The sequence below is a fragment of the Orycteropus afer genome, unplaced genomic scaffold (genome assembly GCF_000298275.1).
Source record: "Orycteropus afer afer isolate SDZICR_OR568_19922 unplaced genomic scaffold, OryAfe1.0 scaffold00210, whole genome shotgun sequence".
Lineage (NCBI taxonomy): Eukaryota > Metazoa > Chordata > Mammalia > Tubulidentata > Orycteropodidae > Orycteropus > Orycteropus afer.
Window position 1 is genome coordinate 904236 of NW_006921797.1, and position 27229 is coordinate 931464.

The 27229-nt window shown below is 36.9% G+C and overlaps 1 protein-coding gene across 1 annotated transcript; it reads right to left on the reverse strand.

Annotated features, from left to right (window-relative positions):
* Positions 1 to 777: 777 nt before the first annotated feature.
* On the reverse strand, positions 778 to 26884 carry ACTL6A (actin like 6A). Its single transcript, XM_007948273.2, has 13 exons — positions 26816 to 26884; positions 26482 to 26656; positions 20755 to 20855; positions 19778 to 19875; positions 11733 to 11827; positions 11320 to 11426; positions 11131 to 11220; positions 9734 to 9795; positions 9259 to 9373; positions 9026 to 9106; positions 5388 to 5483; positions 2415 to 2501; positions 778 to 858 (listed from the first exon to the last, which is right to left on the reverse strand). The coding sequence occupies exons 2-13, from the start codon at positions 26630 to 26632 to the stop codon at positions 778 to 780; spliced, it is 1164 nt and encodes a 387-aa protein (XP_007946464.1). The 5' UTR covers positions 26633 to 26656; positions 26816 to 26884.
* Positions 26885 to 27229: the final 345 nt, after the last annotated feature.

Consider the following 27229-nt stretch of genomic DNA (forward strand, 5'->3'; position numbering starts at 1 on the left):
ATGTGGTTTATAAAGAACTTGCTTTTTTCAGTAAATGACTTAAGTTTATGTACCATTTGTTCTAAGTGTTCATTTAAGGTGGGAGTGCTAATTCTAGAAGTGGTCTTGCTTCTACCAAATTTTTAAAAATCAAGTATAATGTTCAGATTAAATTCCCTTTTTATAAATTGACATCTAAGCAATTTTAATAAAACCTGCTAAGCGTAAAAGTGATGTCTGCTGCTATAACATAGGCAATAAAGTAGGGTTTTTTTTCTTCCAGTTTTTAATAGGACTTGAAGGAGATTTGAGTACTGTTCATAAGCAATGAATTATTTCAAAATAATGATAAATGCACTTAGTACTTGAAAGTAGGTAGTCCTAACACACAACAATATAGAAGTACTTCTGGAATAGCCAATAATTTTTATTTAATTTTGCAAGCCTGAGGTAAAAAGCATAGGCAGTAAGTTGTACTAGTCAATAAAAAGCAATTCTACCAGTCCACTTATAAGATACTCAACAGAGTTGGAAAGCATTTTACTGAAAGCAAAGTATTTAGAGAAAATAGATATTTATACAAAATTATAAAATGCTTGTAATAAGAATAAGTGCATCTCAAGGAAAGCACAAACTCATTTTAATTTATAGAGCAAGTTAAAGCCTTAAAAAATTTAAGTGAAAATTGAAATATGCAAAAATGTATAAACTTTCTACAAAAGATGGTCATTCTTTTCCTGAGTATACTAAAGCTATGAAACGTAAGGTGACACAGGAAGGTAGAGCTTTGGAAACACTTCATGGGCATTTCCTTTCTACACACTGCTTCCCTCCCTCTTCATATTCTTGTTTGGAAATCCACATTTGTTGAAAGGTACCCTGTAAAATGGAAAGGAAAATTATGTATGTAATTATGCTTTACTAGAATCTTTATTTCTAAAAGATAATCTTTGAAGAATCTTTAAACCAAACCCTTTCCCCACAAAGTAATAATCCATTACTCACCTTATTTCTGCTCCTCTCCAGAGCAAGGGTACAAAGAATATTAAACCTTTCTATACCTGTTATAGGGGCTCTGGTGGCCTAGTGCCTAAGGTATTTGACTGCTAACCAGAAGGCTGCAGTTCAAACCCACCAGCCACTCCTTGGAAGGAAGGTTGGGCAATCTACTTCCATAGTGATACTGCCTTGGAAATCCAAGGAGGGGTCACTATGAGTCAGATTTGACTCGACAGCAGTGTGTTATTGTTGTTTATACCTGTTACATTGTCATGAGGATTTAGAAAATGGCTGGCAAGGAACACTAAGAACTTAGTTATGATGGTTTGGTGCCAACCTAAGGCAACAACAGAAATTGTTGGAAAAGTTTGATCCTAGTACAAAACTGAAAAGAATGATGGTCACATTTATAATTCAAAAGTGCTCATGTGAACTTGGGTGTGGTTTTGCAAGTACACGTGACAGTATACGGACACTATACCACAAACAGGTGAGGGGAGGGAAGAGACCACAGTCAGAAGAAACCTGGACTATATAATTATAGGGCATGTAAGGAGGAGAAATGCATTCCCAGTGATTAACTTTTTATTCAAGTAGATTCACATGTGGAATCCAGTTTTGATCTCTCATCTATTAAGAAATGAAAATAGAATATATACAAATCATACCACTAAACAAAAGTTAAAAATAACTAACCACCTAAAAATATTTAGCCTAAGTACTTGGTGACATTTACTTTGGCTGCTCTGAGGGGGAAAGGGAAAGGGAGTACAGATGAGTACAAGGTCTGTTTTTCCTGATTCAAGACAGCCACCAATCTAAGCAGCATGAGACCCATCACCATGACTTCACTATTTGCCCCAAGATCCAATTCCTGACTTCCTCTATCTCACCAACAGGCTAAGAAAGTGATTTAATATTAAATGTATTACAGCCAAGTTTTAACCAGTGCCAATGAAGGTATTAAAAGAGGCATGAAGTAGTTAACAGATTTCCACCTGTTTGAGGAGACACTGAAATTAGACTAGCAAATACCCATTAATAAGACTGTGAAACACTTTGTTGTATGTATTGTTATTAGATACCACTGAGTGTAGAAATGTCCCATATGGTTTTCTAGGCTGTACTCTATGGGAGCAGATCACCACGTCTTTCTCCCGCAGAGCTGAGTGGGTTCAACCTACCAACTTTTCAAGTTAGTAACCAAGTGCTTAACTGTTGTGCCACCAGGGCTCTTTCTGTTACATTAGACCATGTAAAACTGGTATTCCTAGTCTCTCTACTAATTTGATAGTTATGAAATGCAAAGATAAATGATATGCAGGAATTATGCTTAGTATTTTTACTAAATTTGGTGTTTTGGGGGTACATTTATATATGTTAAACCATTTGGTAAGAATCTTAAAACAGTTTTTCAGAGTAGCTGATCTACTAACCAAAGAAGCTAGAATGGAGCCGCCAATCCAGGAACTAAACCTCCGTTCCACTGTCGTATTATTTGCAATCAGTTTCAACCGCATGCTCTAAAGTAGAGACCGAAGAAAAAGCATTATTAGTGCAGTCAAATAAAACAGGAGACTCAAGTTAGGAAATTTAGTTTTGGTGAAGATTATCTAGCCTAATAGTAGGCATAGGTTAGACATACTATATATCAACTTTAGAAAACTGCATACTAGTATGGCATTCAGTTTTTACCCTATAATAGCAAACACATATAACACTACTATCTGTAAGTCACATACTGTACTAAGTGCTTTACACATTATTTCAACTCTTAGAAATGTACTTATCATACTAATCTGCCTCTCTTTCTGTAGTCCTCCCCAACCTTTTTGAAGCACCTCTTTTTCCAGGCCTTCATGCTATCTTAATGCCTTCTCTCTGGAGCTCCCTTCTTTCCCTTCTCTGCCCCCCACCCCCACACCACCCACCTTTCCAAATCAAAATTCAGTCTAGTCATCAGTCTTAGGTAAGTTTTTATTCATACAATTTTTCCTTCAAATTAAGGTGTTTGAAACTTCACACTCTCTTTTGATAAACATAATTATATGACTGGGTACTATCCCTTGTCTTACTTCCTATATCAAGAGATCCCTCCCCCCCGTGTCTAAGAATCTTCCTGTCAGGACAGTTCTCATGTTGACATTTTCTAATTTCTATATATAAACACAGTTTGACTCTCTTGCACAGTGAAAACAGTGGAAGAGGGGATGCTAGGGGCAGGAGGGGTGAACAAAGTTGAGCTGGATAGGTAATAATGTGACATGTAAGTAGGAAAAAACCCATTCCCTGTGATTAACTTTTTGTTCAAGTAGATTCGTATACGGAATCCAGTTTTGATCTCCAATCTATTAAGAGATGAAAATAGAGCACAGACTAGAAATACATAAATGGAATTTTCTTTTACCTTTTGTTTGTTTTTTAATTGCCTCCTGTGGTAGTTAAGGTTATGTGTCAACATGGCTGGGCCTGGTTGAGTGGCTGGGAAGCTAGATGTACTTATCCCCCATGGTGAGATTGGTAATTAACTCCATGGTGGACTCTATTGGAGCAGCTGAGTAGCTGCTTTAGGGATGTGGGCTGCTTCCAGTATATAAGAAGCAACTGTGAGGAAGGTCTCCAGCTTTTTTGCATGCTTGGATCCTGCATATAGCCAAGTCTTCATTCAGCAGCTTACCACGCTCTGCTGATCTTGGGACTTTTAACTGACTTGAATCAATGGCCTGCTGTGTGATTTGATAATATCAGGACTGTGCCTTTTCACTTGTCACCCTTGGGTTTGTCAGCCTCAGCAGCCAACAGCTGCCTGAGTGAAGAGATGCCTCTAGCTTCAGTGGGCTGGGAGGTGGAGGCAGAGCTGAAGCCCAAGGTAGAAGGCCTTTTATCCAGCCCCTAGAGCTTGGCACGTGGAATGGACTTCTAGACTCCAGAATTATAAGAGAATAAACTCTTGTTTGTTAAAGCCATCCCATTTGTGGTATATTCCTGTATGAGTGGTACTAGGTAACCAGAACACCTTCTAAAGAACAAGGATAAGAAGCTCTGGTGATGGAGTGTGTAAGACATTAGGCTTCTAACCAAAAGGTGAGTAGTTCAAACCCACCAGCCAATCAATCAGAAGAAAGATGAGCCAGTCTGTTTCCATAAAGCTTTACAGCATTAGAAACCTAATGGGGTTTGCTATGAGTCAGCTGATTCAATGGTGTGAGTTTTTTTTTTTTTTTTAAATCACAAGAATAGCATCTAAGTGGTCTTGCCAGTATCTTAGATAGCCTCTGTCTATATTCATTATCTAGAGCCTCTTAGTGCAATCTATTGCTACTGTAACTGAGGTATTATTCTCCAGATGAGACATCTCCAAAAATGTAGTAAACACAGGCATTGTCAACCTTGTGCCTGTATCAATATTGAAATACTAATTTCAGTTATAAAAGTTAGCTACTGAAAGTGACATCCATAAAACATTCCTCTATATGGGAAGCCAGATAGACTATTAAATATGAAAATTCTACAGAGACTGTTTGAGCCTATGTAACTTCTAATTTTTTTTTAAATTTAGTATTTAGTGTAGAACACCTTACAAAAAACCACTTGATTCTACAGAAGTTTTCAAATTTAATGATTATGACATCCATTCTTTTACTGATGTACCATATAAATGACCAAACCAGGTTCTTTCATCCTTTCAGATTAGCAGTTAGCATAGTGCACCCAGTTAGTGATCTTTTTAAAACAAATGTATGAGCTCATCAGTCCTCTGCCAGATTTTATTTTATCAGTTTATGATCTTTGGATACAACCCAGACGACTCCTTAATAAAACATGAGCTGGTACTCATGCATCCTTCCAGCCATCATGCTCTCCTTACTTCCTCAGCAAAAACTAAGCCAGCTAATTTGAGTTACTGGAACATACTTTCTTCCCTTCATACTTTTGCACATGCTATTCCCTCCATCTGGATGTCCTTTCATAAATTACCAACCAGTTGAACACCTCTTCATTCTTTCAAACAGCTTCTTCATAAAGCTTTCCTAATATTCCCAGGGAGCTATGTGCCTGCATTTCTGTTCCCAAGAGCACTTAGTTCATGCCTCACTGAAGCAATTAGCACATTATAGTCATCATTTGTTTGCATGTCTAAACATCCTAATAGACTGAATGTAGTGGGTGAAGACTATTAAGTATGGAATCACTGGATAAAATGAGATTTAAACAGTTCAAGAGTAATAATGGATATCACCTAGGAAAATCTGATAAATAAGGGATGGATATTAACTATATTAAAGTAATACTATACTGAGCACACAAAATATGAATCTACTGAAAAATAAGCACTTATCTGTAAAACCGCACCATCACCGAGAATACATAAGATAGAAGAACACTACTGAATAACAAACAAAACTCACTGGGGGAGTTTTTTGAGAAAGCTCTCTATTCAACCTGTCAGTAAAGCTCTGTATTAGCGTGTTTCCTCCTGCCACTATCACACTGCCATAGAGACCCTAGATAAAAAGCAAGAAAAATAAATTAGTTCCAAATGTTTCTAACAGTTTTAAACACTGCTACAAATAAAAGTCCTCCACACAATTTTCCATTTTTTTTTCTTGAAAAAGTTTTACTTCTGTATAGATGGGGTACATTAATACAGGTAGTTAGTTCTCAATCCTGGCCGTGTAGTTGGCTCATCTGGGGAGCTTTGAAAACACTAATGTCTACCAATATAAATATCTCTGGGAGTGGGGTCTGACAAAATTTATGTTCATTTGTTAAAGACCATTACCTTAAATTAATTATTCTAAAATCCAATCATAATTCATTGGCAGGTGGCTGCCAATATTCAATTAGTTAGCAGTCCATTTTATAATGATTTCATCTTCAAATGCTCATCTGGAAGTTATAATATTTGAAATTCAATAAAGATTATTTTATGATTAGGATAGACAATGACATAACGTCTACTCTAAAAATATTTCAGCCAAAATGATGGTTACCTTCCTCTTTTGCATCAAAACCACATGGGGAGCTTTTTCAAAATATATATGCTATGGCCTCCCCAGATGAAAATAATAAATTAATTCCTAGTTACAAGGAGCATATTTCTTTCTAACTTCAATTATTATATGCATCAAAACATTAAATGTCAGCCTGCTTTTTTGATAGCTAAGTTCATTATTATTTCAAATATAGTTTTTAACATGATTTTTTTATACACCCTTAGCTGTTAGACTATGCTCTAAGCAAATAAATTAATTCAAATTAAAGAAAAACCAAGGCAGTATGTGGGCTACAAGCTGAATCTTAAGTTTAAGTAAGAAACAGTCAATCTAATAATAAATAACATGAAGTTAGTGTTTTAAAACTGACAAAACACAAGAAATGTGAAGGTAAGATCATTTAAAATAAATTCCATGTTAAAGTTATTCATAATTCACACCAAACTTTCCTAAAAAATAAAAGTGGAAGTAAAATTATTCTTACATAAAGAAAAAATCACCATTAATACTTATTTTGTACATTTTAGGAAATTTCTAAAGCAGCACTGTCCAACAGAATTTTCTGTGATGTCAGAAATGCTCTATAGCTGTGCTACCCGATACAGAAGCCACTAACCACATCTATAACATGGCTAGTGCAAATGAAGAAGTACATTTAAAAATTTTATGTTCTGTTAATAAATTTAAATAGCCACCTGTGGACTGGTGGCTATTCCACAGGACAGCACATCTTTAAAGTTTTGCCTTTTCTTTTGGTCAAAGTATTCATACCAAAAGAGGTTTCCATTCAACAACTGCTACACACTATTCAGTGATATTAGTTACACTCTTCACATTGTGTCAACATTCTCATTATTTCTAGTTGTTCTATTCCCATTAACTCAGTCTCACTGGCCCTCAACCTTCTCATCCATGCTTTAGAGAAACTGTTAACCAGATGTTCTCATAGTGGTAATTTTTAAAAGCATGCAATAGTACTAAAGGGTGACATTCTTTAGTTTTTGAGCTAACCTGCTCTTTAGTTACAAGGTGACTTCAGGGGATAGTTTCAGTTCAAGGTTTGAAGAATATCTCAGGGGAATAGTCTCAGGGATTCCTCCCTTCTCAATGGGCTCAGTAAGTCTGCACTGATAATCTGAAGTTCTGTTCCACATTATTTTCCCTTTCTGTCAAGTTCCATTTATTTTGACCCTGCTCAGAACGGTCAGTAGTGGTAGCGAGGCACCATCTAGTTCTTCCAGTCTGAGTAGAGGATGCTGTGATTCACGAAGACAATGAGTCCTACAGACAAGTTCTTATTCTTGAGTTTCCCGCTTTCTCTTTTGCTCCAGATGAAGAGACAAGTAGTTATATCTTAGATGGCTGGCTGCTTGTAAGCTTTTAAGATACCAGACACTACTCACTGAACTAGGGTGTAGAAAATAAACTTCAGAAACTACATTATGTCAAATGACCAAGTTGTCCCACGAGGCTACGACTCTGTCTTCAAATCAAGAAAACTAATTCTCAGGGAGTGTACCCAAGACCATGTATAGGGTTGTCAGACAATGGTTCTACAAGTATATCTGTATCTCCTGTAAGAATTCCCAGGTGTATAGTAGAGCTGACAAGGGACAAGGTTGTAGCCACTTCTTGGGCACAGCCAGCTACCCAGAGGAAGCGAGGAAATGAACCTGTGGGCTCAGGATCATAGTCACAGTGGCCATCAAGCTCAATTGGCATAACACACTACACAAAACATTGCTCTACCTCCTACTTTGGCGAGTAGCGACTGGGATCTTAAAAGCTTGCAAGCAGCCATCTAGATGTAATGATGGGTCTCTCCTCATCCAGAGCAAAGAAGAATGAAGAAAACCAAAGATTCATGGAAACAATTAGTTTTTGCAACTGGTACACCATGCGATCCTCAGCCTATACGACTATGAGACCAGAAGAACTAGATGGTGCCTGGCTACCACTGTCAACCACTCAGAGGGGGATCTATGTAGGAGATCCTGGATAGAGAGGGAGGAACAATGTAGAACAAAACTCAAAATCATTTGGGGGGGAAAAATGGGGGGACCAGGTTTGCTGGTCTGATAGAGCTTGGTGGAACCCCTGAGACTAAGGTCCCTAACTGCCCTTCAGGTCTGGAATTGAACCCACACTTGTGGCTTCCAGCCAAATAAAAGATAGGCATAAGAGTTGAACATGTACCTGAGGTAGATACATCCCTTGAAGAGAACAATCATGGGATAAAGAAGGGCTGTTTATGTACAAGCAGAGAGTTCAGGGGCCAGGAGTGCATGGAGGGATAAACACAGGGAAGAGATAACTATTGGGAAGAAGTGGGAGGGAGGTGTTGCATTGGGGTAAACTGTCAATGTCATCAGACAACGTGTATGTGAACTGCTGTATGGAAAGTGAATTTGCTCTGTAAACTTTCACCCAAATCACAATAAAAAACAAAACTAATTCTGTGAGATGACTGGACATGGGTATGTCTATGAGTATCAGCATCTGTAGCCCCTATACACGTGTCTGTGAGTGTGTGTAATTAATTTTTTTTTTTGGTTATTTTTGTTGCAAGAGTATATGGAACAGAGTATTGACCACTACATTGCTCTACCTGTGACTATTTAATCATAGCAGTCAGTTAAGCTGCGCTTACTTGACCTACATTCAATGCTACCTTTCTTATCACCATAAACAAAAAGTGAGTACTATATAGAGAGTGACTCCCCCTCTTCCCACCCTCCTCACCCTTGGCAACCACCAGCGAACACTGGCCTCTGTATACACTTATCATTTCCTAAAACAGATCATATAGTATTTGTCCTTTTGCGATTGACTTATTTCACTCAGTATAATGTCTTCTAAGTTCATTCATATTGCAAGATGTTTCAGAAACTCATTTAAATTTACAGCTGTCTAGTATGCTTTATCTTTTTACATATTCTGTTATATAATATGGACCTCAAACCTAATGGCCAAAGCTGCCAACATAACAATGTTTGGGTATTTCACTGTCCTAAAAGATACATTTATACAACAGACAGATTGGCACTTACTGGTCTGATATCAATATCACACATTCCAACACTTGTCGTGACAACATGACTGACCCCCAGCATTGTATTTCCTGATAACCCCTACAACAAAATGAAACAAGCAGTCAAATGTAAGAACATCATACAATAAAGTATATCCAAAATTTTTGGTCAGTCTCACCTGGGCTTATAATTACATAAATTCTTTACATACATAGGAAAAGCCAAGCTAATTAAGAATTAAGCTTTCATACCTTTACATTGGAAGGGTCAAATAATCCTTCAGGAATCTTTAGCCTCTCTGCACCAAAATCACAGTTGTAACCATTGGGGAATTCATAATGAACTGTTGGCATCTGTGCTGCTACTCTGAAAACATATTAAACAATATGAAATAAAAGACAGAAAGAATCTTCTTCAAAATTATAAATTACTAAGAAACCATCATCTTGGAAGAATCAGAGTGCAAATATTCTAAATTATCAGTATCTCAACATAACTTTGTACCTCTAAGGCAGTTAAGCACATACTACAATTCTGTTCTTGCTTTGTTCTGTTTTAGTTAAATAAATGAATCTTTTCTGTATCCTTCTAAAATCATGAATACATCTTTTAATATAAATGAAAAATAAGCTCATTTATGAAGTATATAGTTTTTTAAAAGATTCATATGAAAGTTTTCATGCACTATTAAATTAAAAGTCATTTAGATGAAATAGGAAAACATACTGTTCATCATAAGTTGAGTCTGATACTTGAAGTACTGAAGCTTGAAAATCCTGGATAACACACTAGAAACAAAAAAAACAACCATTATTGAGATTTGTCTTTGTAATCTATCTTTTGTAAAGTTATATTTACATACTTTTCTGAGTGAAACTGGACCAAGTTTCTGGATGGGTCAGTCATTTCCAGGTTATAAACCTACCTAGCAAGGCCTCAATGTTCTTAAATACCAAGAAATCCAATTCTAAATATTTGTGTTAGGTATTAAATTACGTAACATTTAAATGACAAGTTCTGGAACAATAATAAGCAAAAAAATAACTGGGAACCCTGTACCACAGTTCTGCATAACAAAACCAATTTCAGAATACCATTTTTTACTAAGCTTAGACTTAGAAGCAGGATTTTATTACCTGAATATATACACATGTATATTTATATACTGTATATATTTAACTTTAAATTTTGCTGTGAAATACACATTGCTCCACAGGCTGCTAAGGAAAAATCTAATAATACCTAAGCAAAATTATTACTTATCCTCACAAATTCTCATAATTTTGCCTTGTACTAACGTCCATGAAAATTTTTATCGTTCTTTCACCCAGATCACAATAAAAAGGTTTTTTTTTTAAAAAAATCTTTATCTTTCTTTAGATGCACAAAACTGTCATAAAGGATATAGCCCTGCTATAATCCATATAAGGAGCTCTGGTGGCATAGTGAGTAAGAAATTAGGCTGCCAACCAAAAGGTTGGCTGTTCCAACCCACCAGCTGCTCCACAGGAGAAACACAAGACAGTCTGTGTCTGTAAAGATTTATAGCCTTGGAACCCTATGGGGCTATGAGTTAGAATCAACTCAAAGGCGGTGGGTTTGGCTTGTTTTTTTTTTTTTTAATATAATAAATACGGTTTTCATATCCTTTTACTACTAGAAATTAATGTATATCTGTGGGGTGTGAAGTAGTTTTCCTAACCTCTTCACCTGTCAGTAAATCACAGATGGATTTTAATAAAGACTGTCTCCTTGCTATGAACAATGATATGCATTTTTCATATGGCTGATTAATGTTAGGGAGAAAAACACACTTGAGCCATACTAGTGGGTCTCTACAGAAAGTAAAACTGTGTTCTTAGCCAAAAAATGTAAATGTTATTATAGACTAGCTGAATGCTGGTTTCTATCTCAAAATAAAAATTCCCTTCCACGTCTTCAGACACCACAGTGCCCAAAATGAGTTGTCTATAAAGGTTTTCACCAAATTTGAAAAGCATCCCAAGTAAACTATTTTAAGCATTTTATTTGTAAATATAGAGCGTGAAAATATAAAGTGGCCAGATTCTATTCAAGGACTTTCAGCCTTTAATATTCTCTTAGAGGGAAAAAAGGTTACTTACATTACACATGTAATTGTGCCAAGACCTCGTAACCTGTGGCAACTTCTCTTTTCTTTTCCAGTTTGCTGGAGATCCTTCACGGACAGCTTCCTGAAGATACAAAGAGCATGCGCTAGGTTAATAAAGTTCACAACGTGGGGGTAGGGAGCTGGACATAAATTTCACAAAGAAAATTCAACCATTACTTACTTTTGATGCAATCATATAGGGAGGGATCAATTCTATATTCATTTCTTGAAAGAGTTCTCTGCATTGCATAGTAATAAAGTCTCCAGCAAGAGGGGATTTCACAATGCCTATGGAAAATTAAAAAGGGGTAAGAGATCATTAAGTCCAAACTCCCTGGGACAAATTTTTCTGGGTATGTTTACATATAATTTTTTCAAATAGAATTAACTAAGATGTCCCTTAAAGCATGAATGAGGCCATACTTCGCAACATTAATCAGTTTTGGTTACACATCTTAAAGTATTTTAAAAAACACTCTTAATAAAAAACATTATTTAGCAACTGTTATGCTTTAATAGTCCAAGTCAATGTTTATTACCTGTGTCCTCAGAACACCTAAAATCATCCCAGTGTATGTAATGAAATACATTTACCTTGCTGAAGGACATAGCCATCATGGACTGGAATTGCAGTGGTATGAGTGGCTCCACTGTCCAAAATCAGCCCAGTAGAACGACCATTAGCAAATCTAGTTTTAAAGTATTAAGGAAAAGAACACATCAAGGCTCCTAAAATAATGTTTATTGTGAAAGACAGGCTCTTAGCACAATTATTATAACTCATTTTTTAAAAATATGAACATTATAGTTTAAAATGTGTTAAAGTAAATCTTGGTATGAAAATATTAATTCTGGTTTAAAAATAAATCACAAGAGGTGGGACTTTCAGCATGATGTCATTAGGAGCTTAGGGAAACCCTTCTCTCAGAGAGACCTCTATAAAGTTAGTCAAAATTAGCAAATGATCTTCAAAGTCTCTGGAGATTGATCAAAGTACTTACAACAAATGGAGAAGCATTTATTTAACAAAATCTGTGGACCTCAGTAAGAACAGTGGGAGGCTGTGGCATTTGAGCTAGGAACTACAACTATTCTCCCACAACTCTGCATTGCAGAAAAGCTGTTTCAGAACCATCTGGCAGTCAAGTGGTATTCCCAGCTCTCCCAACTCAACGGAGTAAAAGAGCTATTCCAAATGGTTGGACAGTGAATGTGGGGAGATCCTATTTTCTACAGCTCTGTAGCAGAAGGCCTATGTTGCATGAGTGGAGGGGACACCAGGCAGCACTGCCCATTTTTTCATCCTGCCCCAACTCCCTCTACGTAGGGAGGATCCAGGCAGAGTGGCTGGTGAAGGCTGTAGCAACCCATCCCACACTGCTCTGTATTTCAGGAAAGCTGCTTCAAAAGGTGCCAATTTCAGCAGTAGGTGAACACCAAAGATCTGGCAGTAGCACAAGTTCCTGCCCTTCCCCACTACACACAGCTCCCGGTTAAGGGAGAATCCAGGACAACAAAGGAGATCACCAAGAAAGTGTTGGTATCACAGAACAGTATTTGCAAATCATATACCTGGTAAGGGTCTAAAACAAACCAAAAAGATCAAACCCACTGCAACTGAGTGGATTCTGACTTAGAGAGACCTCTCACTGGGTTTCCAAGGCTGTAAATCTTTACCAAAGTAGATTGCTTCATCTTCTTCCATGGAACTGCTGGTGGGTTTGAACCACCAACCTTCTGGTTACCAGCCAAAATGCCTTACCCATTACACCACCAGAGTTCCCTTTAATAAGCGTTTAGTATATCCAGAATACATAAGAACTCTCACACTTCAGTAATAAAAAGGTAAATAATCCAATTACCAAATGGACCAAAGATTTGAATAGACATTTCTCAAAAAATGCTGGACATAATTTTCTAGTCATTAGGGAAATGCCAAATGAATTACAGCAAGATACCACTTCATACCCACTAGGATAGTTACAAGCAAAAAGGCACAAAGAGCTGGTAAGGAGGTGGAAATACTGGAACCCTCCTACACTGCTGCTGGGAAAGTAAAATGAAACAGCACTTTGCAGAAAGTTCAGCAGTTCTTCAAAAAGTTAAACACAGTTACCATATGACACAGCAATTCCAGTCCTACGTATACATCCAGCAGAAATGAAAACACATATCCACACAAAAAAACTTGTACCTGAATGTTCATAGCAGCATTATTCATAATAGCCCAAGATGAAAACAATCCAAATGTACACAAATAGTTAATAAAATGTAGCGTATCATACAAAAGAATATTATTTGGCAATAAAAAGAAATGAAGCACTGATATATGGATGACTACTGAAAATACTGTTCTAAGTGAAAGAAGGCCAAGAATATAAAATGTCCAGAATAGGCAAATCACAGAGACAAAAGACAGATTAGTGGTTGTCTAATATGGAAATGGAGGGAATGGGGATAGGTGTTTTGGTACAGGGAGAGTGATACAAAATGTTCTAAAATTAGATTAATGGTCATGGTTGCATAATTCTGTGAATACAGGCAATTCCTGGGTTATGAACGACATCTGTTTCTATGTCTTTAAATCAAATTTGTAGGTAAGTTTGAACAGAAGCATACAGTTCTTATTTTGACTTACTTTAGTGCAAGAAAAGGCTCACATCTTTTCAGTGATTTAAAAGCTGCATGTGCAGCAAGTGAAGGTGATTTTGGTGAGGAATTTGTTGTGGGTAGGGGTTGTTCAATTGTTTCAAAGTAAGGGCAAATTTATATAACATTAAAGGGCAAGTATGACCATAAATTAAACATTCATAATCTGTATAGTAAAAACCATTGAACTGTACCTTTTAACTGCTCAACTATATGAGCATTTAAAATCTATGAATTATATCTCAATAAAGCTGTTTAAACAATGACAAAAGTGGAAGTATAAGATCATGAAGCAAATTAGTAGACATAATGATGCTTCCATGGTACCACACTATAATCCTAACAGATCTACAAAACAACTACAGTTCTGAAGCACTGATTAGAACAATATTACTGAAGGCAGGATTTTAGAAATAATGTATAGTTTTTAGAAAATCATTTTATAGATTCATGTTCCTAACAACAGTACTACCAAATTTCACATTCATTTAGTTTCCTATAGTTTACCAAGGGCTTCTCCTCCAAAGAACCACACAAGAGACAGGAGAAAGTATTCTATTTTAAAGAAGGAGAAACTGATATTTCTCTTGTTCATCAAGTATGTACTGAGCATTTACAAGGTGCCTAGTACTGAGTCTGGTGCTTAAATTAATAACATATCTATTGCTCAGTGGAAGGAAGGAAAGCAGCATTTCCTAAGCACAGAAGACACACAAAGTGAATGGGAACTGTCTCTGCCCTGAAGGATATCTTATCTAATGAGACCAGTAAAGCTGTAAACAAAAAAACTCAGGATGCCCCAAGGAGCATGATATATCACCTAACCTACTTCTGAGAAAGCCAAAGTGAGCCAGAACTGGACAGGACTGCATTGTTTGTCCAGATCTTGCCTTCGACAAGGTTTTCAGCCTCTAACAGAGTGTCTTACTACTTTTCTATTGCTCCTTTTAGTGGAAAACACATGAGTTTTTCTTCTCAGACAGGTTTCTGCCTTACACATGTTCTGGCTTTTGCAGGTTTTACTAAGTTAGGGAAGGGGCAGGGGAAATAGTAGGAGTATGTGAAAAGACCAGGAGGCAAGAGAACAGGATGAGGTCAGGGAACTGAAAATAGTTCAATACAATCTGAAAGCAGAATGAAGGAAGGGATATAGAAGGCAATTCTGGTGTAAAGCTGGTTGGCACTCTAGAAAGCTTGTTAGAGCTGCAGTATGAAGAATGGACAAGGTAAGAGGAAGACTTGCAGTCATTCTTGCACCTAATGCAGTGGCAGTAGAACAGAGAAAAGCAAATGTTTTGAGAGATACTAGGGAAGAAAGCCATCCTGGTGACAGACAAAATTTGAAGAGTTAAGAGAAAAAGATTTCTGGTTTGTGCAGCTGGGTAGAAAATGGTGCCATCATAGATTCAGGGTACATAGAGGATAATGGATAAGTTAGAATGGAGAAGAGACAAATTCAGGTTTGGATAATTGAGTTTGGAGTGCTTACAGACATACATGGCTAAGTGAAAGTTCTAGTAGGCAGTTGGACAAAGGCCCAAAGCTCACAAGAAAGATCAGGGATATAGACAGGAATTTTGAATTTGTCAGTGTATAAATAAATGGTACCTAAAGCCAAGGAAATGGTGAGTTAAACCAGAAAGATGAAGGATTTAGGGCAGAAATTCAAGGAATGGGTAGGGATGATCAGAAGAAAAGGTTCTGAGAATAAATGACAGAAAGGTTTTTTTATTCTTCCTATTACTGGTGCTTACTGACCTCTGGTCAACTACAGATATAAATACTAATTTTGCCTTTATAGTACAAGGTGAGGAGCTCTGGTAGCATAGTGCCTAAGGCACTTGACCGCTAACCAGAAGGCTGGCGGTTCAAACCCACAAGCCACTCCTCGGAAGGAAGGTTGGGCATTCCTACTTTCGTAGTGATACTGGGAGCTCTGGTAGCATAGTGGCTAAGACACTTGCCTGCTGACCAGACGGCTGGCGGTTCAAACCCACCACCCACTCCTCGGAAGGAAGGTTGGGCAATCCTACTTCCGTAGTGATACTGCCTCGGAAACCCAAGGAGGGGTCGCTATGAGTCGGGGAAACCCAAGGAGGGGTCGCTATGAGTCGGGTTTGACTTGATGGCACATAACAACAACAACAACAACAACAACAACTGCCTTGGAAACCCAAGGAGGGGTCGCTATGAGTCGGGGCCGACTCGATGGCAAATAACAACAACAACAGTACAAAGTGATGGTAGTGTCGTGCCTAAGGCACTTAACTAATGAACAGAAAGCTGGCGGTTCAAACCCACCAGCCACTCCTTGCAAGAAAGGTTGGGCAATCTACTTCCGTAGTGATACCGCCTCGGAAATCCAAGGAGCAGTCGCTGAGTCGGGTCTGACTCAACCGCACATAATAAAAACAACAACAGTACAAAGCGATACAGTAACACAGGCCAAAAATATCAAAATGGATGGGCCTGAACTTCCAGAAATAGCAGTGAAATATAATTGCTGCATGGATCCTCCTACAAATAGCAATTATAAAATCTGGACAAATTATAAACTGTGCTTAAAAGTAGTATCCAAAAACTGTCAGAATCCAGAGAATTTATTCTGGTAAACTTGCAACTGGCAAGGGTTAGAATTCTAAGTTTTTAGGTTTCTTGCCTAAATGTGCTCTCCAACCTCTGTGGCTATGGCACTAGAAAGCAGTGATGGAAAACTGTACCTTTACCTCTTTTGAATAAAGAAAGGAGTTCAAGGCTGAAAGAAAAGCTGGAAATTTAAGGTGGAAATCCTAGAAGCAAGAGAATCACCAAAGCCCAACACCAAACCAGCTGCTATCAAGTCGGTTGTGTCAGATAGAAACGTGTTCCAGGTTTTCAATGACTGATTTTTCAGAAGTAGATCACCAGGCCTTTGTTCTGAGGTACCTCTGGGTGGACCGGAACCACCAAATTTTCAATCACCACTGACCAGGTTAAATGTTCTCACTACTCAAGGATTCCAAGAGAACCACAGAAGGGGTGAAACCCAAAATCTAAGTATAAAAACTACCCAAATCCGGGGTTGACTACTAAACTATGCAGGGAATCGACAAAAATGCAGGAAATAGAGTAATCTACTCTTGAAAGGCAGAGCTGCACTGGGGGAGTTCTGTAATTTTGCTACCTCTGTAACTAGATACTCCATCAGGGTACAACTCAAAACAGCAAAAAAGCTGAAGCCTTACTAGCTTGAGGGCAGAGCCTGAGGCTGGCAGATACAAGAATCCTGCTAACTTCTATTAAGTCAGATAAAACAATACTACTTTTCTCATTAATATTTTTCCTTTTGGAAAATATAGTTCTATTTTTCATTAAAATGTTATTTGTATTAACATTAATCAGTCAATGTTTGTTATTTTTAAATGAGGTGAGTAAATGTTAAAAACGTTCTTGGTTTTAATTCTTAATATCATACTACAGACAGATACAACCCACATAAACAAAACCTCTTTTGGGTCCTCAGTAATTTTTAAAAGTGTAAAGGAGTCCTAAGGCCACAATGTTTGAAAAGTCACTATTTTTATAAACATTTTTATACTACTACGTAGATGGAATTTGCCTTTTTCAGTGTCATTCTCAGATGAGTATACAGGGGACTTTTCTAGAGGACATGTGATGTGTCACACCTAAAAGACTGAATGCAAAAGTAAATAAAAGAATTCAACTGTCTAGCTACTAAACCAGACATTAAAGAGATCTCAACAAATGTAAAATAATGCTACTCTTCTAATTTTTTGGTTTTGAAAATAATTTCATTAAAATATTTCATATTAACTTATAATGAAATTATCATTCATTTATTTAAAGCAATAAGAAAACATATTTTTAAAAATTTATTTTAATTTCTAATTTGGTAAATATTGCCTGATACAACTCACATAAACAAAAGCTTCTGGGTACAAAAGGGTCTTGAAAACAAAAAGTCTGAGAACTAATGAACTAGAAGGACACAGTAAAATTCACAAAATCCAGAATGTGGGAAATCACAGGAAAAACAATCTACTTCATTTAACAAACTGTAAGGGGATAAAAAGGGAAGGAGAGTTTAAAAATTAGAGATCTAAGATGCACAACAAGGAGGTTTGGTGGCACAGTGGTAAAGTGCTTGGCTGCTAACTGAAAGGTCAACAGTTTGAACCCATCGGCCACTCTGCCGGAGAAAGATGTGGCAGTCTGCTTCCGTAAAGGTTTACAGCTTGGAAACCCTATGGGGCAGTTCTACCCTATTCTAGGGTCACTCTGAGTCAGAATTGACTTGATGGCAATGGGTTTGGTTTGTGCAAGGGGCACAGCAGACAAATATAATGTATAAGATTTATTTCAGTCCTGATTCAAATACACCAAATTGTTTTTTAAAAATGCCCAATTTTGCTTTTATACTCCCTAAAGAAGCAGCCAAACAGATCAATGTTCATATTCAGGACTCCATTTTCAAACTGTAGACTTGGACTAGTTTGACTCAGTTTCCTGACAGTGTTATTACGAAAATTAAATGAAACCGTGTATACAATGAGTATGCTAGTATTCTCTCTTCCCCTACTCAAAAACTGCAATAGTTCTCTAGAGAATAAAGTTCAAACTACAGTCAAGTCTAAACCTATTTTTCTAACTCCCACTGAAGTCTAACATAAATCTTCAACTGTAAACCAGGTCACTGGAACAACTTCACACCTCCACATCTTTGCTAAAGTCATCTAGAAGACACAACATTTTAGACAAATGTTAGGTAACAGTTATCACAGTGATTTCTCAAAAACATAAAAATCTTATTTAAATATTACAAAAATCCTTGGAGGTATATAGGATAGATTAAGTAAAGTAAAACTCAGGTTTTAAGTACTTAATACAAGAGCACAGTTTGGAAACAGGGCAACTTGAACCCCAAATACAGGAGTCTTTCCCTGTATCACGCAACTAAACTCTATTTTGTTTATAAAGGTTTGTCAAACTACTATATTCCTGAACTCCCACAATTATTTTCCAAACAATTCCAGTTAATTAAGTACTTCTTTGTGACTTTTGCCAATAGTACTTTAAAATACTATTTTATTTGAATCTTTTGTTATTTAGCTTTCAGCACAGGTAGCTCTCAACTTATGGTGTATTCAAGTTAAGAAGACCTGCACTTATAATTGTCCCTTTTTGTTTTTTTTTAGGTCTTATTGAGAAGATCTACTTCTGTAGTGAAACTGCCTCAGAAACCCAAGGAGGGGTAGCTATGAGTCGGGTTCGACTCAATGACATGTAACAACAACATTGTTAGTAATACATACTACATACAACGTTGCAGCATGCAATTTGATATTATCATTCTTGTGCCAACTCCTAAAGCCAAATAAAGATCAGATTCATAAAGATACTGATAATAATATAAATATTATTAATAGTATCAATAATAATGAAAACTTGGGGGAAAAAAAAGAGGTACGTGACTTACATCATAATCAACTTTCAACAGAGTTGTCAGAACAGAACCCAGTCCTAAGTTGAGGCCTATCTGTACTGTATTATAAATTCTTGAGGTCAGGTCACAGTATTTCCTTGTGTGTCTCCTAATGTGCCAGTGATAAATATATGATGATTAAATCTTAAACGAATTTACAGCCAATTTTCTATGGTATTGGAAGGGAGAAAATGGCGATCTCTGAGCTCATTTAAGCTAATTATTTAAACACTGACCTCTCTCCACATTCTTCAAATAAAAATAAAAAATGAAAAAACTTGTTAATAAGCAGAATTTGAGTGCTACTTTTCTATTTCCTCTCAATATTCTGGTATACCAATTCGAATGAGAAATTCTAAAAGATAGCAAAAAATCAAATGAGAAACAAAAACCATAATAAACCTCTGAATAACTAAAAATTGGCTCATGTCCTTCTGCCAGGGTACCATACTTAGTAGCACCATATTTACTTCTAGAGAAAAGCTCAGCGTTACTCTCTCAAGGATACGCTGTCAAAACTGCAGTTTTGCAAAGGAAGAATGCAGGGATGTTGTAGTGTTCAAACATTAATTCTGTCAGTTTCTCTCTCTTTGCTCTAGTATTCCACTTGAGAAGAAGGAAAAGAAATGCAAGTTATTTGTTGTTTGAATATTAAAATGTTGATTTATTTCAAGTTTCATTATAGCACTATATTAACAAAGATATAAAACATCAAAAATCAGAATAAAATACCACAATGGCCAATAATCTTTTATAATAATATTTCTTTATAATATTTAAATTTGAGCATAAGTAAAACTGTCTGCTGCTATAAATCACAAAAATTAGTTTTTAAAGTACTATATATGGAAGTCAAAATTCTTATAAATATAAATGTACTATTAAATTCTAAGAGTGAACCACAGTATTTGGCTATCAAAATCCTAAAGAAGAATTTTAAACCACCAAATTCTCACACTTATAGCTGGTACCAGAGTTTAGAAACAATAATCAAATATAGATAATATGTAATCATTATGCTAGTCTTCTAGGCCCATTTTGTCAATGTACCAAATGTGTTTTACAAGAGATGTTAGTGCAGCAATTTCAAGCCCGAGTTTAGCATTTCACTTCCCTCATGGAGTCCTGAATTTAAAAGGAGATATATACTGCCTTTGGGACACAAGGGACGATTCATAAACTAAACTGGGAAGCAGTTCACACAAAAAGGAAATTAAATGTTAAACCAATCCCTAGGGGTAAAAATAGCTACTAGAATCTATAAAAGGCTTTTGTTATTGTTTTTCTGAATTTTTTATTTTACTGAAAAAATAAAATAGAAATTATAATGCTTAAAACTAATCACTTCCCTAATTTTCAAAATTCAAAATATGAATTTCTATGCCTCTTTAAAGAAAACAGAAACATTCTTCAAATGAGGAGTAAACTAAAGAAAAAAAAAAAAACAACTATATAGAGAAACTTGGAAAAGAAACTCTGTCTCACCGGTGCTTCAGACATAAGAACAGGATGCAGGCTGGCTTCTGATTTGAAATGCATTTTGTAGGTATGATCCAAAATAGCCTGGAAACTATCCCAGTCTTCAACTAAAATGTAAGATCAACAGCTTGAAAGCAATACTTAGCATAAAGCATCTTTTGGGAGATTATTTCCATAGTTTAGCAGTTAATACCTGAACACAGAGAACCTACTTATTTTACAGATGGACCTTCTAACAAAGTACTTAACTGTATATAGGTCATCTTTAGTTTCTAGATACAGAACCTCTTTTTGGTCCCTCTAGAGGAGCTCTAGTAGCAAAGTGGCTAAGACGCTTGCCTGCTAATGGCTGGCAGTTCAAACCTACCAGCCACTCCTTGGAAGGAAGGTTGGGCAATCCTACTTCCATAGTGATACTGCCTCGGAAACCCAAGGAGGGGTCGCTATGAGTCAGGGCTGACTCGACGGCACATAACAACAACAACAACAGAGGAGCTCTGGTAGCATAGTGGCTAAGACACTTGCCTGCTAACCAGATGGCTGGCAGTTCAAACCTACCAGCCACTCCTTGGAAGGAAGGTTGGGCAATCTACTTCCATAGTGATACTGCCTCGGAAACCCAAGGAGGGGTCACTATGAGTTGGGTTTGACTCGACGGCACATAACAACAACAACAACAAGCCCTATCAGTATCATGACCCCTAGACCTGCATCTAATTAGACCTAAAACAGCAAATATTTAAAACAATTTCATGATACAGACCCGACTCTCAAATCTTATAATATATTTGAAGAAACAAGGCTAAAAGACATTAAATTTTAAAAAAAGAAAAAAAAATTGAGAGAATAAGACATCTTTAATTCGGCTTTTCTACTGAAAACATTCCACAGAAATTGCTAACGTAAGTCATTAATAACCATCTAAGATGCAAATCCAGTGGATACTTCACATTTCCAGCTTTACTTGACTAAATATTTGACACTACTGACTACTCAAGCCAAGGGCTTACAAAGTTTTTCTACCACAGTCCAGAGGAACATTAATTTGTAAAATATAGTTCTACAGGTGTATCTGGACTTTTTTTTTTTCCCAGTAGACTTCATTGATAACTTTAACTTCTTCTTCCCTTCTCAGTGTAAATCCCAGTGTCACAGTTGAGAATAATGAGTACCACTGGACTATTCTATGCTTCCACAAATTTTTTATTTTCTTGGCCTTCTCCAAAACTATTTCTTTTCGTTCTCTTCTTCTCTATTGTTAAATACAGGATAAGTTTTCATTAGGAACCCCATCATCAATCCTTTCCTTATACTCTTTCTGGGTAATATAATACAATTCCATATCTTAAAGTCTTTATTTCATGACCTTTTGTTCACCTGCTTACTAGATTGCCATCTGAATATCCCAAACACTTCAAACTCAGTAATAAACTGATCAACTTACTGTGAAGAAAAGAGTTAACATAGTAGGCCTGGGAGATTGCTATCCTTAGAAAGGCCTCCTTACAGAGTTAACCCTTGGCTGACATTGGGAACTGGTAAAAAGTAAGATTTGCTCACTGTGCCTGAACTGTTTCTAAAATGAGGTGGATATTCTGGACATCTACTTTCTTCTGGGAGTCTGGAATTTTGGTACCTACCAGGCAAAGGGTACCTGCATGATTAGCTCCTAATAAAAATCTTGGGTACTGAGTCTCTAATGAGCTTCCTTGGTAAATAATACATGCTGTTACAATTCAATACTGGACTAAGTATATCCTATATGACTCCAAGGTGAAAATATTCTTAGAAGCTTACACCTGGTTTCCTCTGAACTCTACCCCATGTCCCTTTGCTAATTTTGCTTTGTATCCTTTCAGTGTAATAAATCTTAGCCATGAGTAAAATAGAGACTGAATCCTGTGAGTCTCAGTGAATAACCAAACCTGGGGGTGGTCCTAACACACTTGCCTTTTAATATCTTAAAACTTTTTCCTCCTCTTTTTATTCCTATCTCACTGTGTGGTCACACAAATCAAAAATTCAGGAAACTTTCTCAATTCCCCTCTCCCTTTCACCCAATGACATGGTAACATTTTTCCTCTTAGCATCGCCACTGTCAATGTCTTACTTCTTATCAGGACTATCACCTCCTACTGAACTTCCTATTATATTGAGTGAAACCAATACATTACAGAAGGACAAATATTGTATGAGTCCACTATTGTGAAAAGTCAAGGAAAGGTTTACATATGGAAGGAAACTTTCTTTTTTGGTTACCGGGGAGGGGAGGGAAAGCTACTAGATAGGTAAGAGACAATTACTGATTGGGGTGAAGGGAAAGCCAATATACCAAAGTGAGTGACCAACATAACAACATGAAAGAAAAGGAAGATGCAGAGAGGTGCACAAGGGATATAGACAACAAAGATAAACCCTTTTATAATACTGCATTTTCAGTGATAACAAACACTAATCTATAGGTAAACAGATCTATAGGCTGAATGATCAGATATGTGTCTAGGCAAAAAGGAATATACATACCCATGATCATATATAAGGTTGGCAGATGATATTTCTACACATATATTTGTATGTGCTATAAAAATGTCCATACAACTAGAAAAAACAGGACAAAGTTATAACTTCTTAGGCACAGCTAACTACTCGGAGTAAGTTGTTGGACCTGTGGACTTAGGACCATGGTCACAGGGGACATCAAGCTCAACTGACATAGCATACTACATAAAAACATTGTTCTACATCCTCCTTTGGTAAGTAGCAACTGGGATCTTAAAAGCTTGCAAGCAGCTATCTAGATGCAACGATGGGTCTCTCCTCATTCAGAGCAAAGAAGAATAAAGAAAACCAAAGATGCATGGAAACAATTAGTCCAAAGGACTGGTACACCATGTGATCCTCAGCCTATATGACCATGAAGCCAGAAGAACTAAATGGTACCCAGCTGCCACTGTCACTTGGAGGGGGATTGGTGTAGGAGATCGTAGATAAAATGGGGGGACAATGTGGAACAAAACTCAAAATCATAAAAAGAAAAGATCAGGTTTACCAGTCTGATAGTACCTGGTGAAATCCCTGAGACTATGGCCCCTAGTCACCCTTCAGGTCTAGAATTGATCTTACTCCTGTGGCTTCCAGCCAAACAATAGACAGGTATATGGGGTGAACATTTATATCAGGTAGATACATTCCTTGAAGTGATCAATCATGGGAGAACAAAGGGCAATGTTTACACTGAGAGATAGTTCGGGGGGTGGGAGTGCATGGGAGGAAAGGACACAGAGAAGAGGTAACTACAGGGAGGAAGTGGGAAGAGAGCTGTTACACTGTGGGGAATTGTAGTCAATGTCATGAAGCAAAATGTATATGAACTGCTGTATGAAAAATCAATTTGTTCTGTAAACTTTCAGCCAAATCACAATGAAAAATTAAAACAACAAAAAAAGTAAGGCAATATACCAAAAGTGAGTGAGTGACTAGCAGATTAACACTAAGGAAAAGGAAGACATGGAGAGGTGAACAAGATGTACAGACAACAAAGGTAAATAGTTTTACATACATAATACTGCATTATCCATAACAGAAAACATTAATCTATGGGTAGATTCATGGGTAGACAGGCAAAATGATCATGTATACATAGGCAAAATACACAAGTGTGGCAGATAATATTTCTACATATGAATTCATATGTGTTATAGGAATGTCACATATGTAATATATATTTAATGGGGGAAAGTCATGATAACTTCCCAGTCACAGCCAAACACCTTGAGGGAGTAAGTCGCTGGGCCCATGGGCTTGGAACCATGGTAGTGGGGGACAGCTAGCTCAACTGGCATAACAGAAAAATACTGTTCTATATCCTACTTGGGAGCTCTGGTAGTGTAGTGCCTAAGGCACTTGACTGCTAACCAGAAGGCTGGTGGTTCAAACCCACCAGCCACTCCTTGGAAGGAAAGTTGGGCAATCTACTTCCATAGTGATACTGCCTCAGAAACCCAAGGAGGGTCGCTATAAGTCAGGTCCGACTCGACAGCACATAACAACAACAACAAAAATAGCAACATCCTACTTTGGTCTTAAACTGGGGTCTTAAAAGCTTGCAACCAGCCATATAACATGCAACAATTGGTCTCTTCTCATCTGCAGCAAAGAATAGGGAAGAAAATCAAAGATGCATGGAAACAATTAGTCCAAGGGACTAGTAGACCATGGGAACCTCAGCATACATGACTCTAAAACCAGAAGAACTAGATGGTAGCTGGCTACCACTGCCAACCACTCTAAAAGGGCTCCAAATTAAAGATCCTGGACAGAGTGGGAGAAAATTTTGGAACAAAACTCAAAATCAAAAGAGACCAGGCCTTACTGGTCTAATCCCTGAGACAATGGTCCCTAGTCACCCTTCTGGCCTGGAATTGAACTCACTCCTATGGCTTAAATTCCAGCCAAACAGGCTACGAGGGAACAATTACACCAGGTAGGGACACTCCTTAGAACAATCAATCATGGAAGATCAGAAGGGTAGCATTTGCACAGGAAATAGCTCAGAGGGCAGGAAAATGTAGGAAAGAAGGATGCAGGGACAAGGTAACCACAGGGAGGAAGTGGGCAGAGAGCTGTTACATTATGGGGACTGCCATCAATGTCATGAAACAAAATGTATATGAACTATTGAATGGAAAAAATTTTCTCTGTAAACTTTTACCCAAATCACAATTTAAAAAAAAAGAAAAAAGAATAATCTTTCCGACTGGCAAATACAAACATACCACATCTCCATTTAAACTCCTTTGTGGTTATTCTTCAGTTACTAGCTTAATAAACCCCCGGAATGGTTTGTAAGCACTTTTATGACTGCTCTCTGCCTACCTTTCCTACTACTGGCCCTAATACACCCAATGTTGCACCCATATTTAACTACATGGCATTCTTAAACATCTGTTTCTTTCACACCTTCATCTTTCAATACATGCTGGTTCCTCTGCTTTACCCAGCCTTGTCAGACAGGCTAATTCTCACTCATTGATCAAAATTCAGCACAAAAGGAACCTTAAACCAAAAATATCCAGAGGTCTTTTTAAGACCATACAATGGTTTAACTTGACTAGTTAAAAAAAAAAAAAAAAGGTTTGTCTAGAGCATTATGCTCTTTCAAGCATTATCTATATGGGATCAAATTGACAACAGTAACTTGAAAGATTAGATAGGAACCAGAGGAGGGCAGTGAATAGATTAATAGCAGAGAACAACTCAGAAAAGGAGAGTGAGAATGGTTGCACAACCGGAATATAATCAATGACATGCAGAAGCTGTTGGTTGATACATGTTTTGCTGTGTATGTATATTCTCAACAACAAAATAAAAAATAAAGATTCAGTGCAAAAGTTATGTCCCTTTTGAAAACCATCCGTCTCCCAGTGACAGTTAACCACCTCTCCTCTGTTATCCCACTGCATACTGAACATACCACTTATCTCACAGAGTACCATATGTGTATGTATACATCTAATTCTCCTATCTAACTAAGAGTTTCTTAAGGAAAAGGATCAAGTTTTACGCATCTCTTTATTCTCAGTTCCTGGCACATTAGTTTGTTTGTGAAAGAAAAATAAAAAAATACATGTTATGTTCAACTTACAAGAAACCACTGCTTTAAATCTAAAATCCACCATGTACTTATAATACATGCACCATGTATTTATAATCAAATCCATGGAAAAAACATACCCATCCCATTTTTTAGTGGTGAAATAGCATCCATGTTCTCCCTTGGCACACGCAGAGCATTGGTATCTATGTAGTAGGTGGGACCTCCTTGTTTGCCTTTATCACCATCTATTTCCATCAATGTACTTCCATCATCTCTTTCTGACACCATACCAATAGCTGTGGGGAAATCTACCTGTAAGAGACAAAAACATCAAGGTTCACCTGCTTTTGTCAAGTAGTCATTTTTTCCCCCAAAAAAAGTTTTTTACCATATTTGCTTTGAATTAGAATTTCTGCATGAATTTAATTCTACATGAACTGCTCTGACTTATCCAACTTACAGTGTACTTACCTTAGGGCAATCCTCACCAGCATAACCAGCTCTCACAGTATACGATCCAATGTCAAAAACAAGGGCTCCAACTTCATCTGAAAAGATAAAAATATAATTAATAGCTTGCAAATATCATGTAAGAATTTAAGTACTTAATGATATGATGTATCCAAAAACTCTATAAAATTTAAGAGAAGTATTACATTCATAGTATTACTAGCTTCCACCAATTTGAAATACATCTCAAATTAAATATTTATTTAATTAAAATATAGTAAGCTATGCAATGTGTATCAGTAGAGCTTTAATCAGGAAACAGATGTTACACTAAATTTGAATAATGTGAGGGAAAGGGATTATTTACAAAGATATAGGCATGATATAGGAAAACTAGAAGGGACAGTGCAGTAGGTTTTAAAAAAAAAAAAAAAA